General features: G+C 39.9%; 1 protein-coding gene across 1 annotated transcript in view; it reads left to right on the forward strand.

The window, feature by feature from the left end:
* The first annotated feature begins 1,284 nt into the window (after positions 1-1,284).
* The window catches only part of CAMK4 (calcium/calmodulin dependent protein kinase IV), a 162,956-nt gene continuing 144,988 nt past the window's right edge, over positions 1,285-19,252 (forward strand). The window contains exon 1 of the mRNA XM_082784144.1: positions 1,285-1,515. Within this exon, the coding sequence (XP_082640270.1) occupies positions 1,334-1,515 (182 nt within the window). The 5' untranslated portion in view covers positions 1,285-1,333. The remainder of the gene's footprint in view (positions 1,516-19,252) is intronic.

Below are 19,252 nucleotides of genomic sequence, written 5' to 3' on the forward strand. Positions count from 1 at the left end.
TCCTTTCCTACCAGTACCAAAGACTAGATTAGCAGATTTTTTTTTATTATTATTATTATTATCTTGTTGAGATAGTAGAGAGATTATCAATAAGAGCTTTTTCATTGTTATTATTTATATAAATTTATTTTTTTATTAGGTCTTTGAGGAATTAAGAGATTCAAAATTAAGATTGCTTGTTCCCCAGTTCTGGAAGAAAGCTAGGGGACAATAAGAGACAGACTTGTTTGTAGGGGGAAAACAAAACAAAACAGGCTGGGAAACATTAACATACTTGAGTCAACACAACACTGAACAGGATACCGTGGTTTGTCTGAGCAAGGATACAGTGTTTAAAAACAGGCTAGCGGATTGTGGTTGAAAATTAGAGGACAATACTTCTGTCACTTCTGCTGCACAGGCTTGCATATGGTCCATTTTACCTCCTGCCTGTGCTTGCATGACAGTAAGAGTGGGTGTAATAGCATGGAGAGGATGTGAGTAGGATTGATCTGGCATACTATGCATGCGAGGCACACACAACTGCTGCTGCTTTATGCCACCACGACACCAATAGCGACTGCCCGTATATAGGCACTTCTGGCTAAGGTTTTTGCAGGCAGGAATACAATATATTTGCATGCATCTCGTAAGCTGCAGATTCCAAAACCTGTTAAGAATGCCATTGCAGCACGGCAATTTTATTTCTTTATGGCTTCTTGTAGTTCAGCGGTGGGAAGTGAAGCCCTATTTTTTGCCTTCTACTGGCTTGGACACCGCGTTTGAGCTCTTTCCCACTGATATTCGTCTTGCCCAGGATCTTCCTCCACACTCACCTCCCCCAAACCAGAGCAGATGCAGTCAGGGCACCTCCCAGCTCCCTTATCGCCCCACGACCACCGATCCCACACCTGGAACCGGGAAAACGGAGCAGCACCCCCGGTGCCTCGCGGGCTGTGCATCCTTCCCTGTCTGCCCCCCCTCTCCCCGGCTGTTCTCCGACCCCGTGCCGGTGCCTCTCCCTTCCTCAAGTTCTCCCCAAATTGGGCCGGGCCGGGGGGCGCCCGTGGGCGGCTCCGTGCTCCGCGACCCCCGCCCCGGGGCGGCTCCGTGCGACCGCCCCCTGCCGCCCCCCCCCAGGGCTGGGGGGAGCCGCTGCCGCCGCCTCTGCTCCAGCCCGGCCCGGCCCGGCGGGGAGGGAGGAGGAGGAGGAAGAGGAGGAGGAAGAAGGGAAAGGGAGGGAGGGAGGGAAGCGGAGAGGGAGGGAGGCGAGGTGCCGCCGCCAGCAGCTTTGTCGCTCTTGCTTTCTGCAGCCGGTGCGGAGGAGGGGGCAGCCCCCGCCTGGCGTCCCGGCATGCTGAAAGTCACCATGCCCTCCTCCTCCTCCTCCTCGTCCTCCTCGTCGTCCTCCTCCTCCTCCTCCTCGGGCTCCGCGGCCGCCGGCCGCCCCGGGGGCGCCGCGCCCGACTACTGGATCGACGGCTCCAACAAGGACACCCTGGCCCACTACTTCGAGCTGGAGTCCGAGCTGGGACGGTGAGGAGGCGGGTTGCGGGTGGGGATGGGGACGGGGAAGGGGACGGGGATGGGGACAGGGGTGTCGGGGTCCCCTCCGGGCCGTCACCGCGGCGCTGCCACCTCGGGAGCTGCCAAACTTCGGCGGGCGTGAGCGGCACCGGGGGGGCGCGCTGGGTCTGGCGGCATGCGGGAGGGACGCGATGCCTCCTAGGGACCGCGATCTGCAGACTCCCCCCAGCCCCCCCACATAAACCGGTGGTTCCCAGGGGAAGGCGTCAGACCCTTTCGGTAAGCGCGGGTCCACGCGAACAGCCCAGACCCAGCTCTGCATCGGGAAGGGTGTGGGGGGTGGTCGGCATCGCTGTGAGAGCCCTAAAATGCCTGCCTGTTCGCAGCCTCGCTTCATGCGAGAGCTGTTGTCCCTGCCGCCGTGCCAGCACCCTCAGACCTCGGGCTGACAAAACTCCCACCCAAGACAGGAGCCGTGATTAGGCCTCTGCAAGCAGAGCCACTCCATTGGAGCGCGGCGCAGGCGAATGAGCTGGTACACGTTCATTCATGAATTCTGCTCTACTGCCCTGATGCTTCTGCATGGCAAGTTAAAGGTCCCAAGTGTTCAGCTGCTCCTTTCCTTCTTCTTTTTCTTTCTTTATCTTTTTTTTTTCCAAACTGAACCCCTGCATAAGATGCTGTTGCCAATATCTAATGTTCAGTTTTCCCTTTCTAAATGCAGTTGTTGGTTTATGCTGCATTTGTGGGTAGAAAATAACATACTCAAAAAGAAAAAAAGAGGAAACTGAAAGTTTCATTAAATGTCTCACACTAGACCATTTTAGTTAGTAAACCAGTAGATAACAGTAATTGTTAATTTTGACAACAATCAACTATTAAAATCCTGGATGACAATAGGAAATCTGCAGGTAATAACATGGTTGCCTTGGTACAGTATTTTCGCAGGAAGGACCTGCAATGAAAGGTACTCCTACAAAGAACACCTGTGATTGCCATACTGTAACTAGCAGTGGTAGGAAAGGCTGTAGCAACACAATATAGCATTATTCTTCACTTGCTGGCTGGGTCTCAAGTATTTGCTGCTGCCTTTTTGCCACTATTGCTACTCATGCTAGCCACATTTAAATAGGCATGGGATTGTGTACCTTTTTCCATCTTGTGCTTCACTACACACCTATGCAGGAACATAAAAACGTAAAGGAGGAAATAGTCATGTTGGTTTTGTTTTCAGACTTAACACAGAAGTGTGTGCTGCTGAGCAACAGCAGTAGGTAGCAACTCTGCCACCTGTATTGATACTGCTATCAGTGGTCTATCAAGAGTCCTTTTAGCATGCCTGCCAGAGACTGTGGGCTTAATTTTTGAGGAGTTTGTGTTGCTGATGCATCATGTATTTATTCTATAGCTTGGGAGAAGGGGTAAAAAATGTGAACTTTCCTGTCTGAGGAAGGCAGAATCAACAAAAGCTGCAGTACAGTGGGGTTTTTCTACCTTGCACGGTGAGACAGTATATGCTGAAACCCCAACAGAGGGTTTGGATAAGAAATGACCACACCCTAACGGTGCAGAGAAGTAAGCCACCAAACCTACTGTGCTATTGGACGGAATCAGGAAATAAGATTTCAAATAAAAGTAGGAAGCAAATAGGAGATAAGAACCATCTTAAACAAATACCATGGGGTAAGTATGGGAGCAAGAAGAACTCAGAGTGGTGCACACTTTGAAGGGGAACTGCACTCAAGGATTTGGCAGCAACATCTTAGTCTGCAGGTCCCAAGGCTGTCCTGGAGATCCATGCATTATGTGCTACCATCCAGAGTGATGCTGCATATCTCAGACCCCTCTAGCAGCTCAGGTGTGTCTTAGCAAATCCAAAAGAGATCCAACAATTTCTCTTGGCTCCTAAGTGTAATATAAAATTGTGTTGTATCCTCTTGGTAATCTTGTCTTCAACCTTTTAATGTTGGAGGTAATTTTGAGTACATCTACAAAGAATACACAGTGCTTAGGTTAGTGATGGTGAAAACATATCTGGATCAGGCTGAAAAATGTGGGCATATCATCCTGTTAGATGCAGTAAGTTGAAATAATAAACTAAGTAACAGGTGGTACTATCATGAAATGTCTTTAACAAGCACAGGGACTGGAAGATGTCTTTTGTTAGACTGCAATGACATGTATTTGGACAGTGGTTGCCCAGAATGGGAGTGCCCTTTCCACAGAGTGTGCCTGGCAAATCCCTAAGCCATGGCAGCTAGAAGTTCTTTCTTGTGTGACCAACTAAGGAGTCATGGGAGAAAAGGAGAGAAGAGGAGGAAGCTCCTGCTAGCAGGAAAAAGGCTAAAAACTTGGCTAGGAGTAAACAGTCAGCTTTCAACAGGGGGATTCCACAGGGATCAGTTCATTGGGCCATGCTGCTCAAAATACTCATACATAAGGGGCTGGAGAGTGATATTTGCTTATAGAGGGTTTTTAGAGGCAATATGAGTTATTGGAGAAAGACATTAGTGGACTGATAGGACATTTAAATGGCAGATGAAATTCAGTTTAGATGAATAAATGCACATGGGGCTAGGGGAGAAAACATTAAGCTGCACATAGAAAGATGAAATCTGATTGAATTGTTACAGTTGCAGTTTACAGCTTTATGAAAGTACTGGCTCTGTGCACCCTAGTGATTAAAAATCCTCCAAATAAAATGTTGGTGTCTATTTTCTTTTCCTTGTAAACCCTATAGTGAGGCTAAGACAGATTTGGGGGGTGTATATGCCATGGAACACCTGGTTGGAGGTTTTCTTTGGTGCATCAAGCAAAGCCAGCAGGTCAAAGATGAATAACAGGACTTAAGACCATTTCAGCACAGGGCGTATTTAAGTGGTGGATCTCATGGCCACTGGATACTGTGGATGCTGAAAACTTACCTTGGTACAATAAGCAGCCAGGCAAGTTTACACTAGGGAAATCCTTTCAGACTGCCAATAAAAAAATATACTGATTATTGAACTGTAAGCTGTTCAGTGTTGTGGCAATATCCTTTGACAGTATTGATACGTTTGCTCTATTCATATTCTTCTGTGTTTGGCCCCTGTTAGAGACAGTATTCTGGCTGAGACAGAATTTTACTTTCACCCAGGATGGCTTACTCAAAGTTTGCCTGCTCATCTTCCCTTTAGTGCATTTCCAAAATGCTGTAAAAATGATATTTTTGTCTTTGTTTTAGGAAGATTATTTGTTACTTCCCTGAAAGTAACAACATTGATGAGTTGTGGATTTTTGAGTTTTGTTCAGAGTCTATTTCAGCTAAAAGCTTATTTTCTACACTCTCTTGGAAAAAGATTTTATTAATTTTAGGTTCTAAGCCTGTACATTCTTTAAAGACTAAAATCTTTTGTTAGTCTTGTATAGCCCAAGCTATATCATTTGGTAAAATGTTTCCAAAATCAGGATTAGCATAACAGCATTAAATGAAGGAAGAGGATATTCAGTAAGAAATATTTTGATACTCACCCATATTACAAAAATTTTGCTTTGTTGGAATTTTAGTAAATGTTCTACTTATTATGCCCGCTCTTTTGCCTTACCATGCCAAACTTCACAAGCATTTGAGTTGAAACTAATGCTGTTATTGTAGGCATACTGCAGATCTATTAAATGATCAAGAGCAGTTGGAAGTATCTACTACCAAAATATTTGGGACTTTCTTTTAGTTTCTTAAATAAGATCAAAACGAACAAACTCAAAAGTCACTTTGTGTGAGTGTGTGTGTGTGAGTGTGAGTGTAAGAAGGAGTCAGGATCTTCCAAGGTTACATTTTACTTAGTTGTGTGATCCTTGCTGAGGACCTGGAACTGAAAGATGCTTGGTACTTGCAACTTTGAATTGACAGTGTGAGCTGAATGTCCTTGAGGAGTTCTGAGCACAGAGTTTAAATCCAAAGAGTGGTTTACACTCAAGATTTCAGTGTGCAGGATAACATTTCTTAGTCTGTCAATCCTGTTTATGAATGCTGACATAGTAGCATTTACTTTTGCAATGGCAGCAGTAGATGAAATCAGGCAACTCCTTTGTATAAGCTTCATTTTATAGAAATGGGTTGCTTTTGCACTTAATGCTTTGAAGTTCAAACAGATTTTGCTTTGAAAGTGTTCCAGTTAGTTTCTCTTCCATTCATCCATTTAAAAAAAATATAGAAAGTGGGACTTATTTTCTGTCTCAACAATCGTTTGTTATACAGACTGTTTGCCATGTTCACTTTGAAAAACACTTGGTCATTTTTCATTGGGATGCATTTAAAGTAGGTCACTCCCTTCTTCAGCAGCACTTCTTACTTGTTTGTGACTTTCAGTACTGGGCTTGAGGATTTTGTAGGGAGACATGTGTGCTGCTGATAGTACCCGGTGCTAGCTGTCTAAAAATTTTTGGGGGGGGGAGGGAGGGAGGAGGAGGTGGGCTGCTTTGATAAACCAAATTGAGAATTCCACATGGAGAATCATCTTTGAGCAGGAACTGCACAGGTAGACTTGCCTCTGCCCAGGTCATGTAGTGCTACTAATTGCAACTTGCTTTTTACCCTGACAGCTCACACCTGTGGATGAGCAATAGGTGTTTTCATGCAAGCAATTCCTGCTGATCAGCTAGTAGGGAAGATGAGGGTCTGAGGTCTTGCTTAGCATTGTTGTGGTGTATCGGGACCTCGCCTGAGGTAAGAAGATAGGAGTAAGACAGGACATGGGGTCCTTGTGGGTGCTGGCAAAGGCATATGGAAGTAGGTGAACATGGAGAATTGTCTTCATGCATTGCACCAGGTCTACCTGAAGATTTTCATATCCTTTCCACTTGAAGGGATATGTCCCATCTTTGTCCTTGAAAAATATCTTAAACATGTGACAACAGGCTCTTCCATGGTGAGCATGGGCTTTGCCTCTTCTATTAAAGCTATGCTCTTATGGAGAAGACAGTCCAACTTTAATTTGGCCAAAAAGAGGACATCAGAAATTTTTGTGAAGTGAAATGATGCTCTAAGGGAAGAGAGCAAGGGGTAGGTTGGGGGGGTGTTGTCAGTCATTATTAAAATGTATGTTGACCTACAGAGAGTCATAAACAAAAAATTATATCCAATAGTGAATTCTTTCTATGGAAGCTCTATAGCTTCTCAGTCCAATGTTCTGGGTGAAATGCATGGAGTTGGTACCAGGAACCAGAACTTGTCATGGTAATAACCCACATTTTGACAACTAAATCACTTTATTTGGTGAAGGGAGAATATTTTCTTCTTTGCATCTTGTTCAATTCAGTAGTTTGATTCAGAACGAAAAAAAAATAGGTGTTGAAGAAATAACTAAAGAAAATTTCCTCTATGATTCTTTAATTAAAAGAAATTGAGAATAGACATACCATTTCACCTAAAGGTCTCTAATAATGGAGAAAAATGGGCAGGTATTTTGGAGAAAACAAAACAAAACAAAAAGGTAGGCATGTGAACCTTGCCATGGAAGATTGTTATTAACTCTTGTTGTCCAAACACCTGTCTCAGATGCTTAGATACTTGTCTAAAAAATAACTCTGTCAAAACATCAGACTGTTGTTTAAATTCCTTTACAGTTGGGATTTGTGACAAAACTCTTATTCTCCTGCATCTAGGAGAATTTCTTTGAACTGCTAACTCAGCACTTGCTTCACTGGGGCTTAGAAAATAGATGATAAAATACACATTTAACAATGGATTATGTGTATATCTGATTCCTTTTGATACTTTGATTGAGGCATTACTGCATTACTTCCATCTTGGAATGACAGAAAATAGGTTTGCTACTGTGGATAAAATGTTTATGTCAATGCTTGTGGCTAGTCACATCAGAGAAGCTAAATCTGCCATAGCCTAATGCCTTCTAGGAATAGGTTAATGGTTAATTGGTTGTGTGCAAGGAACTGTCCTGTTACCTCTGCAAATAAACAGATACTCAGATAACTTCGATAACTTTTTTTTTTATTTTTTTTTAGTACAAGCAGTAATATTTTGTCTAAGTCCTATCTGCATTATTTCAAAAATAGTATATTTTAAATAAGCTTTCCTTCTTCTAAATATGAACCAAAATAGACTACTGATGAGAGCATGTATTTCATGCTTTCATTTACAGAAGCATTGCAATTTTATTTTTAATGTTATATTGCACCATTTTTAAAGGGTAATTTGTGGATCCATCTATACTGAAGTTTTAATTTGGGTCATGAGTGAAGTTTTTGAAACAAAAGTCTCACTTATCCCCTCACACCATGCGTTGCTCATCACCACGGGGAATTCTTGGTGTGCACAGAGCAGACTGAATGCTGAGAAGACACAGTTCAGGCGTACTTAATCCACTCTAACCTCTTGTGAACACTCAGTTCACAGGACCAGGTTATAGCTAGTCTGAAGTAAAAACTGCATAAAGTTGGTATGTTGGTATTAGCATGTTGACAAGATCTGTTGCTCTCCTACTGCACCATGCTATGAACTAGTGCATATCTAGATTATATGCCCTAGTGATACTGTATTTGAATCTAAATAGTTAATCTGCAAGATGAGAATAGAATGCTTATAGTATCACACACTCAACATAATGCTCAGGTCAATGTCTGTCTACTCAAATTTTAATTAACTTATTAGCTACAGGGAACATATATTATGTTAATGAAAATTTAGTGCATAGAGTGGGCAGTGAAAGGATAGTTAGACCTTGCAGAGTATTGCATTACCTTTGTACTCTTATTAATTAGTCTGTGTACTGAGTGCATTGTTCTGCCAATAAATTGAGCCATTAACATTTTTTTCTATAAAATGAGGGTTGGAGCTTTGAATAGCTGAACTGAGTAGATGATCATTCTGTGTAATTTTCACAGCTTTCTTGAACTTAACAAAAACTCTTAACAGTTCTATGATAACACTTTTTGAACTATTTTTTCTTTATTTTCAGCTTACTTATTCCTTCAGCCCCTATGCATTTTTGTCATTGGTTTTACTTCTCTTCTTTTTAATTAAATAATGTATTTCTAGTGAAGAAAATGAATAGCTCTTGAAGTAAGTACTCTCAAGAATACTGTAGAAATTTTTTGCGGATACAGCTTATAGGAGTTGAAAGTAATGACATCATTTGTGTTAATACAAGAATATGTCATATTTGAAAAACATTACAGTAGGCTGCAAGGGGCCAGATATAACAAAGTTGTTCTTTTAGCTTGGTACAGAAACAGTATATGTGAAATTGAATAAGTATTTGCAAGTTCAGTTGAAAACATTTTTCTAAGTGCGACTGTATGAAATGCTTAAATGATTCTAGATGGAAGACAGGTAAACTTACTGAAGTCCTGTCATAGAAGAGTTAAATAACTATCTGCTAATTCCACTGTCCAGTTTTAGGTGTGTGTCTGAGTATACACGGTACTGTGCAAGGAATTGTAATGATTGTAAACTAAAAAAAAAAAAAACAAAACCAAAAACAAAACAGAATTCAATGGGTAACAGATGTTTAAATGCTTGCTTACACTGCAAATAGCCACATTTCAAAACACTTGTTTTCAATTATGTGTGGTAGTCTGCGGAAGAATACTCACTCTTTGCTGTTACACATTCATCCAAATGCTTGCTAGGAGGGGCTAGCTATCCACTACAGAGACTGTAAGACACTCAGATTGAAGAAATTTTAACTCACTGAATATTGTCTGAAAAGGTCAATTGGGAACTAAAGAAGTGGTCATCCCCAGCACTTGTCGTGTGTATAGTGCAAGTAGCTGAGCTGTCTTTTCACAGTAAAGACAAATGTTTTTTGTGTGGTATTAGGCTACCCAGAAAACTGGCATGACTTTGGGAAAGCAACCTTCTAATAAGAAATGTTCTGTTAAAAAAAGTGCAACAATTGGAATATTTCTTTCATCTATGTAGGTTCAGCAATCATGAATCTTAGGAGTTACTATTGCATAAAAAGAAAAAAAAAAAAAAAGTAATCCTTTGCATTTTCATGGTGAAACAGAATTTAGGCCTATACACTTACATATTTACTATTGATTTCTCCATTTAGGAGTTCTTACCATTTCTGCATTCTCTTTTCACAATAAGCAAACCTTTATTATTTGAACAGAGTCATTAATTTCACAAGGGATAATCTTTTTACAGTGTAGTGATACTTATTTGAGAAAGGGTAGGCAAACATGCCATGAGTTTTAATAATGATGCTGCTTTTAGTTCTTGATTTGTCTAATATCTTTTTTAGTATTTACAAAATTTAGTATTTTCTGTCTCCCTCATTTTAAAAAACGTCTAAGAATGACAGCTTTTACAAACACTCATTGGTACCTTGGAAATACTCTTCCACACGTTAGTGATCCTTCATTTGGCTTTGCATTGCCAGTGTCTTCAGTGAATCAGTAATCACCAGAAAATGCATTTTAACTTACTTGTTCCTGTTCTTAAAAACTAAATTTATCTTGTAAGTTACTTTGCTGTGTTGGGTTTTGGAATCCAAGAGAGCAGCTTTGTGATATGTAAGATGGCATATCATGTAGGATTGTTTGTATTGTGGAAGCACATTTTTTTGTTGTTGTTGTCGCCTTTGCCTTACTTTTCTATCTCAGTGTTGCAAAAGGTCTTTTCAGAGACAGAAGCGCACAGGATGCATTTTTCCAGTTTACCCATATTAGTTTTTAAACATCTGGAAACTTCTGAACAAGTCAAGAGAAATGTACATCTTTCTTTCTCCTCTCCAAGGCCCTAGATTGTAGCCTGTGACACTTTCCCAGCTGTTTCTAACCTGGGAAATAAGACCTGTTCTGGGAGCTAGCTTTATTTTTTGCTGTGACCAGGGTTAGTAGGGAAGGTGCAGGTCAGAGTGATCCTCCTGGCTGGCAGCATGCTTTGCAACAGACTAGATGTACTGGATCTGCTGAGGATTATGTGTCTTTAGGGCAGAATGACATTTCCCCTGAGGCTACTGGGCGGCAAGGGAGGGTTGTGGCTGGGTACGTGGAAGCCTGCATATCTCCTGGGTTAGCTCTGTTTTTTAAGATCTATTAGCATGGTGCAATAGGAAAGATCATTGAGGATGAGATTTTCTAGAACATTTTCCAATGTGGGATGTTTGATAAGCATATGCATTGTGTGTCCTCAATTTCTTAGACTACATAGTGTTTAAAACAGAAAGATAGAGTAGTGGTGATACAACACTATAACAATACCCATTGCTAATGTATGTTTTGTTATAGAACATAAACAAAAATGGTATAGTTACTGCCATAGCTTAAAACACACCGAGTTCCAAGAACCATCAATATTTGCATCCGTTGTTCTGAGAACAGATTTCCAAGGCAGCATTGTGTTATATATGGAGTGGTAATTCGTGTAGAGAAAATGGTTGATATTAATAAAGAAGGGGGAGATTTGGGAATGTGGCCATGGGGGTTGGAAAGCCCCATGGTTGAGATAACATTAGACTCTTAATGACCAGGAATATAAAAGAGTTTAGAGGGGACGAAGAAGGGTGATTCAGGAGACTCCATGTAGTGTCCGGTTTCTTGTTCTCCAGCTGGTCTCTTGTTCTCCAGCCGTTAAGGCATGGATGTTTCTGGGTGTTTGCTGTTGTTGTTACATTCAAAGTTGTCTGACTAATGCAAAGTTGTTTGGAAAAGAACTGCTGTGGAGAGAAGGGTATAAGAGGGGAGCCTGCCCTCAAGATAAAAAAGGCAGCACCATGAAGTTATATCAATAAAGAAGCAGGAAAAAGAAGTGAAGAGGAACAGGCTGGCAGAATGGAGACCAGGACGGGAGCAGGCACATTGATTGCCTCATGAGGATAGGTTTGGCCAGACTCAGCAAACTGCTCGGAGAAGCTCGTACAGAAAGTCACTGGAAGTGGGCGCACTGGAGCTGGAGAGAAGCTCAAGCTGAGAGAAGCGGAGCCGTGCACACAGCTGCCCCTCGCTGGTAAGCAGTTGCGCATTATGGGGAATCATACGTCCTTAGGAACAAAGACTGTCCTGGTAACCTTACAGCTTATTCTCCTTATTAACAATTGCACAGATTATGAGCCTGAAACATGGGACCAAACTGAGGTCAAGGTGTGGGACTCTGCAACTAAAAACGACAAGGTTGCAGTGGGATTGCTCGGCACCTGGCAAGCAACCTCTGAGGCCTTAAAGAGCCGTGTGGAGCCACAATCACAAACGTGAGGCTTGCCAGATAGTGAGGGAGCTGCGGGCTCCTTTACTGATCCGACTGCTACGCCATCACCATGCTGCTACAGCCATCGAAGGCTTTTGCTGTTACGCCCCCTGTTGACCTGGACGTGCCTTTTGACCCAGGCCTATTGGCCTTGAAAAGGAGATGGATATGCTTTTCTTCGATCTGGGAAGAATGGGATACATAAGGCCTGAAGACCAAGTTGATTGTTCAAAAGGAATGGAAAATGGAGACTTGTTTGTAATCAACAAAAGGAATTCAAAACGGAGACTGTTAAGTTATGGAACTTAAAGGATTGTTTGTTACCTATCCTGATTGTATGTATGTATAGGCATACTCGGGTTATTATGTAAAGCAGTGTTCTGTATACATGTATTTAGAATGTCTGATGTTTGTGTGTGCGTGTTGGTGGAGCGTAGACTCCCCGCACACCCAGCACTGTTTACTTGCCTTTTATACCTTTTAGAAATATTTGTTCTATAAATATTACAAAATTCAGATTGAATTCAGACCTCATTTATAACAATTGCTTTCCTTGTAAAATAATTCTAAAGATAGGTGACCCTGCATTATGACCTTGGAAGAGACCATTCATTCTGTAACAAGCAAAACTTACATTCTCTTTGAATTTCATCCACAGGGAATAACAGGAGAGTAATTATTTGACATGAACCACCAAATTACATGGTTAGAATTGAATGTTAATTCTAACAGAAGTGAAGTAATTCTCTGAACAACTTAGTGCTGCAGCTTAAGTTCTCCTCTTTTCACATATACAGTTATCCCTGCTAGAATTCAAGAACCATAACATGTAAATCAAAAGATAAAGAAAATAACAACCCATCTGAGGGGAAAAAAAAAAAAAAAGTATGTATTTGTAAAATGTGTTGCTCTTTGACAGTTTACTATCTATTTATCATGGCTTTTCTGGGGATAAAGCACTGGCAAAACAAGCCCAACATTCCAAATGCATAGCCTCAAAAATAGCAACATAAAAATTTAAACCCTTGAACAAATGTATAGTCTCTGCTCAGACGCATAGCTCACTGTGAGCATCCATATGTCGTGAATAAGGTGCCAGAACTGCAACTTTACCTCAGAGCTGATGTCATCTCCTCAGTCCTTTTCTCCAAATTCTCCCCACTAGAAGCAAGTGATGCATCTCTCCTCTGGCTTTTCTCCAGGCTTCTTGGAAAAAGCAGTTGCTCAGGTTTAAGGAAGAACAGAATTCTAGAACAATTTTCTTTTCCTCTGAATATTTTTTCCTTCTTGAAAGTATTAATAGTTTCTTCTGAGCTGAGGATATCATAAATGTATCAATACCATTACTTATATTCTATCTTTAATCTTTAAAACATATTCATATCTACCAGGTTCATTGCCTTTGTGAAATCACACTACATCTTAAAATATTATTTTTTGTGTGTGTGTGTTTTTGATTATGAGGATGACCCTGATTGTTCCACAAACTTTTGGAGAACTGAATATTGCATAAACAAAAAAAGGTTCTATGTATGGTTTGATTTTGTTTTCTAATGCGGTAGCAGAGCATTCTGTGACAGAGGGAGTTTGTCAATCAGATCAGTCATGACAAATTGTGTATAGCTTGTTGGCATTTTTTCATATATAAAAAAATAAATAAAAAATCACTGACACTGGCAGATAACAAATTCATATAAAGAAGTTGAGATTAGCTCAGAAATGAAATCCAGGGTTTCCATTTTAATCTTAATAAACTATATTCAGTGAGCAATTTTGCTGTTGTGAATGAATGAAATAAAGAAGCATGTGAGATCTTAATGACTATCCATGGAATATAGGTCTAGTATTATATTAAAGTACTTTTATATTAATATTCTTATTGATTTTTATTTAAATAATCCTGTTAACAGAGGCACACTGCCTGTACCAAAGACTGTTGTGTTACATGATTTTATTTGGTTCTTAGTGTTAAAAAATAATACTGTGCTAAAAAGAGTGGATTTACATACCCTTTCTATAGAAGGCTGATCATAATTTGTACAACTTTCAGATGATAATGAGACTTCCTAGATGCTAATGCTCTTTGGAGACTAAGTTTGAATTTTATTTAAACTAGAGAAAGTATGTCTTTCAGACTTGTTAAATATACAAGATGTTTGCTGTTTGATTTATTAGCTGTCCTGCACCAGTCCAACATTCTGGACCAACAAGAGTATTTGAAGAACATGCTTTTTTTTTGGACAAGTGTGTCATGGATGAGTACAGATTTTTTCTTAATCTACATTTCTGGATTAACAAATTACCATTCTGTTCTGGTATATGAACACAGTGCCTTACAGTTTTTTACTTTCCTGGTGGGGAGTGTTTGCTTACTAGCTTTCCATGGTGTTATAAACATAATCGAAGCATAAGGACCTGCAAGAAACGTCTGCATGGATGTTTTTACCTTCTGGCTTCATTGGATGCCTCCCACACCAGTTCTTTTTGCTGTAAGAGCAGCAAGCAACCTACCTCTCTAAATTCGCTTCAAGCCCTCATCATTTTCTGGCTTATTAATTTAGTAAAATGAAAAAGAGAAGGGCTGAAAAGTTAATTTTATAATGCAAAGCAGCACTTCATTGAATCACAGAACATCCTAAATTGGAAGGGACCCACAAGGATCATCAAGTCGAACTCCTGGCTCCACACAGGAGCACCCAAAAACCAGGCCTTGTGTCTGAGAGTGTTGTCCAAACACTTCTTGAACTCCAGCAGGCTTGGTGCAATGACCACCACCCTGGGGAGCCTGTCCCAGTGCCTGACCACCTCTGGGTGCAGACCCTTTCCCTAACCCCCAGCCTGACCCTCCCCTGTCCCAGCTCCATGCCGTTCCCTCGGGTCCTGTCGCTGTCCCCAAAGAGCAGAGCTCAGCGCCTGCCCCTCCACTCCCCTCACGAGGAAGTTGCAGGCCACCAGGAAGCCTCTCCTCAGCCTGCTCTACTCTGGGCTGAGCAAACCAAGGCACCTCAGCTACTCCTCATTCATCCTGCCCTCCAGACCCTCACAATCTTTGTAACCCTCCTTTGGACACTCTAACAGTATTATGTCCTTCTTACATTACAGTACCCAAACCTGTACATGAGGCAAAACACTTACATGGTGTAGATAGTGATTACCATTTAGAATATGACTAGTTGTTGTTGTTGTTTTTTGTTTGTTTGTTGTATTTTTTGAAGAAAGGAAGATGAAGAAGTATGACAAACTTTTTTTTTTTTTTTTTTTTTTTTTTTTCTTTCAGGCTTTGCAGCCAGATGTAAACTGCAAGTGCCAAATTATGTCAGTGGGTATCGGAAAACATGCAAGTTAATTATTATTTTTTTAATTAAATTCAAATCACATCTCAATGCATAATTCATATACTAGGTGTTCAAAAGAAGGTGGAACAGGATTAAAACTGAGTGAAAAAACATTTGATTATTACTATAAGACCTTGCTCAAAGAGTTTATCTGATTGGCAGTAGCATAGAGAGAAGACTCGTCTGTTTCCAGAGAATAATTCATTTAAAATGAGAAAACAATCCAGGTCACCTCCTTCCCCGCCTTCACCTTCTAAGCAGCACAATACCTTTTCGAGTATTTAAAGATTTGGCTTGTTTAGTTAAAAGACAGTAGCCCAAGTTACTGTAAAGTCATTTCAGCTGGCTTGATCTATACTTGTTTATTGTTCTTGCAACAGTAATATATTAAAAAGGAAAGGAACCAAAATTTTTGTAACCTTCTCACATTCTTTTTTCTACATGACTTTAGATAAGATGAAACATCTTTTGTGATGGAAGTAATCAGATTAGAATTTCTCTTGCAGATAACCATCTAAATTAAAGCTGGTGAAATTTATTCTTTAAATAGATTGTCCAACCTACTGTTAGTTTTTCTCCTGTCAGTCCATATTTTGTGAACTGGTTATGTTTGTTAATTCTGAATGAATACAATAAATATTTACCAGATAACCTGTTAAAATAGTTTGACATAGTGCTTCACATAAATCACATGTTTTAGCTGTACTGAATACCTAATAAGATCATTTAATTGTGTTTTTCCCACAGCCCACATGAACATACTAAACAAAATAATAATGTGTAGAAGAGGTTTTATTCATCCATGATGGCATGTAGCCATTGGAAGACCGCATTTCATGCTGTAAAGTCATGTTTATTAAAGCTTGTTTTATATAAATCATAGAATCACTTAGATTGAAAAGGACCTCAAAGATGATCATGTTCAACTGTTAAATATTCACATTCTTACAATAGTGAATAGCCAGAGATGAGAAACTCCACAATTTCCATCCCATGATTAATTTAAGTATATTGGTCCTTGTTTTTATTTTGATTTAGGGTAAGTAACCGAAGTGTTTACATGATATGGATAATGGACCATTTCAGAGCATGGAATTTTTCAACAATTTTGCATTAAGTTTACGGACACTTTCCTATTTTACATTTTGTGAAAATTAAAGATATTTGTTAATCAAACTAACCAGATTTAAGATCAAATTACATTTATCTATTGTACCAGGGTGCCTTATGAGAATTTTTATGGAAGTGCCTCTTTTTCCTGTTTTCACCTTGTCCTTGGTTCCTGTTTGAACTGTCTTTTACATGTTACTCCAAAAGTGGATCATCTTTCATTTGATATATTCTCCTACAGTTATAGAGGGAGTTTGCAGAAATAGCATTTTTCTACTGAATCCAGTTATAAAACTCACAGACTTTTCTAATAAGAACAATACACATTACTGAATGGGATAGGATCAATTTTTGCCTTTCTAGCAACTGTTTTTGTCTTGGTAGCTTATAGCTATCTAGTTGCTTGTTGCCCAGACTCTGTGTGTTCCATTTTCCTTTGGCTTATGACTGACGAAAATTCTGTTTTATATCAAAGCTCCTGTTATTTGTCTGAAATGCATGCCCTTACATTTAATACTCTTAATTTTTTCCCCATTCTTTGTGTTCCTGCTCTCCGAGTAGCACAGTTCTTCCCTTCTGATATTACAGCCCTCTCCTGCATTGTCAATGCCTCCCACCTTTGTCATCATCAGGCTTAAATGTCATAGTTGTAAGTTTGTGCCAAAGTCATTTATGAAAATACTAAAAAGGATGTCTAACCAACCAAAGGAATGTTGTTTAAATATGTGTGTTGGAACAAAATAGAGACACTGAAGTAAAGATGAGCAGTGTGTTTCTGGCAAGTTTTTTATGAGGGTTAGATTGCACAGGCAAATTTCATAGTCAAGGAGAAAAATCCCAAACAACAAAAGGCTTATAATTTTTTTTTTCCCTATTATTTCACTTAAACTTGTAATAATCAAAATTCTTACAACATTGGCCATACCAAGGATGAATTTGTTCTTTTTTTCTTCTTTTGATGACTCCTTGCTCTTTTAGCTAAGGATGCCTAGGGCTATTCTCAGTTTCCTTCCTTTAAGCACCTAGTACTTTCATTAGAAAGCAATCTCAACCGACTTTATGCAAAGAGGAAGAAATATCATCCAATATATTTAAAGGGTGCAATGTCAGAAGCTGAAATGTTGGCCATTCTGCAGCTATCTTCCTGCAATAAGTGCCAAACAAAGATATAATTGGTATGCTAGTCAGAAAGATGTCAAATCTTGATGTTTCAGAGGATGTGAGGGATTAGATTTCATTATTCAGATTGGTTTCTGAACTACATACCATCTTCTTCCTCCCATTTTAGGAATGTGGATTTATTACAGATGAACTTCATGACTTCTGAATGTAGAAGGACTCAGCTCCAATAATTATGTAAAAAAAAAAAAATTAAAAAAAAATATGTTTTTAAGTGGCACTTGAAAATTATGCAAGTATGTGAAATATAGATCCCGATTTGTCCTTGGTTTTCATCCAGCATAATAATTGTAGCCATGAAAACTGACTGCAATGGTGGAACGGTGGTATAAAACACTAACCTACATATACATTATGAAAAATCTGGTTTAAACTTATCTGTAAGTTTTATCATTTGAAAATATACTGTGGAGGAATTGGATTTATTTAGTCCAACAGATGGTGTTGGAGAAAGGTGATGATAGCTCCCCAGCAGAGAATCACACCTGTGAAGTAGAATATTTCACTTAAATTTAAGGACTGTTCCTCCATGGAACGGAGGAGGGAAATAACTTGACTGTGATTACAATACCAAATGTAATTCAGGAGAAAGTGTCTAGCCATCTGCAGTTTGGTAGCAATACAAACAGGAGAGACAAGAAATGTGCTTAAAATCTGAATATGGTCATTTTGTGAAAGAGGCTGTGTGACATGGTTGTCCATGGTGCCAACAGCTGTTTTGATGATTTGGGAGAGTTCTTCCAGCCTATCTTCAGAATAATTGCATTGATTTTTCAATGTCATCATCTTGTTGATAGCAAGTTCAATATTGATCTTTTGACAATACCGAGGTACCAGCCAACTTCTGGTCACATTCCTACCTCAAACTGAAATGAAAATCTCTTCAGAAGCTCATATCGTGTTCTTTTACATTGTAAATACCTGACTACTGGAAAATCTATCCAAAGTGAGGCTATTGTTGTCAGAAATGAGTATGTAGCACACTGGCTATATGTTTTGTGTTGTTTGAAGGAAGTTTAAATTTATAAGTAACTCAAACTATAGGATGGATAAATTTTCTACTCTGCCTAGTGCTGCTATTTCTAGAAGCATCTTATCCAGAAACACTAACCATTTGTTTTCAGAGCTTTTAGCCATTTCAAAAATCTCAGATAAAGTCACATCTAAAAATCCTGTCTTCTATATATTGAGTAGTATGTGCATATATGTTTGCAGGATAAATCTAAAATGAACTGGTAATCCTAGACTACTTTAGCCTTCATAATGTAAGAACAACAGTGCAGGGTCAGATCAGAGGTCTTCCTAGGTTAATATGCTGTCTGCAGCTGTAACAAGAAGCAAATACCTATACAGGAGTGTAAGTACAGGGCCAGTGTGTAAAGTTACTAGGCCAGAGCAATACCTCAGCCTTCAAAACTCCAAAGACTAACTTGAAGTTTCAGCTCCATTCCTCATATCAGAATAGTAATGTAGATTTGCATGAAGTGCTCAATATGTTTTGTGGTTTAACTCTACAGGCAGCTAAGCACGACACCCCACAGCCATTCACTCACTCCTCCCCAGTGGAGTCAGAAACAAGGTAAAACTAGTAGGTTGAGATAAAGACAGTTTGATAGGACAGAAAAAGAAGAGAAATAATAGTAACAGTGTCAAAAGAATACACAAAACAAGTGATAAACAATGGAATTGCTCACCACCCTCTGGCCAATGCCTACCCCATCCCCAAGCCATGGCCACCTTCCTTTCCCCCTCACCCAAATCCCCCAATTTTTTTTGTTCAGCATGGTTCTACATGGTAGGGGACATCCCTTTGGCCAGTCTGGGCCAGCTGTCCTGGCTGCGTCCCCAACTCCTGGTGCACACCCAGCCTCCTTGCTGGTGGGGCAGCACCAGGAGCTGAAAAGTCCTTGGTTCTGTGCAAGCACTGCTC

The sequence above is a fragment of the Aythya marila genome (assembly GCF_965140915.1).
Source record: "Aythya marila genome assembly, chromosome: Z".
Classification (NCBI taxonomy): domain Eukaryota; kingdom Metazoa; phylum Chordata; class Aves; order Anseriformes; family Anatidae; genus Aythya; species Aythya marila.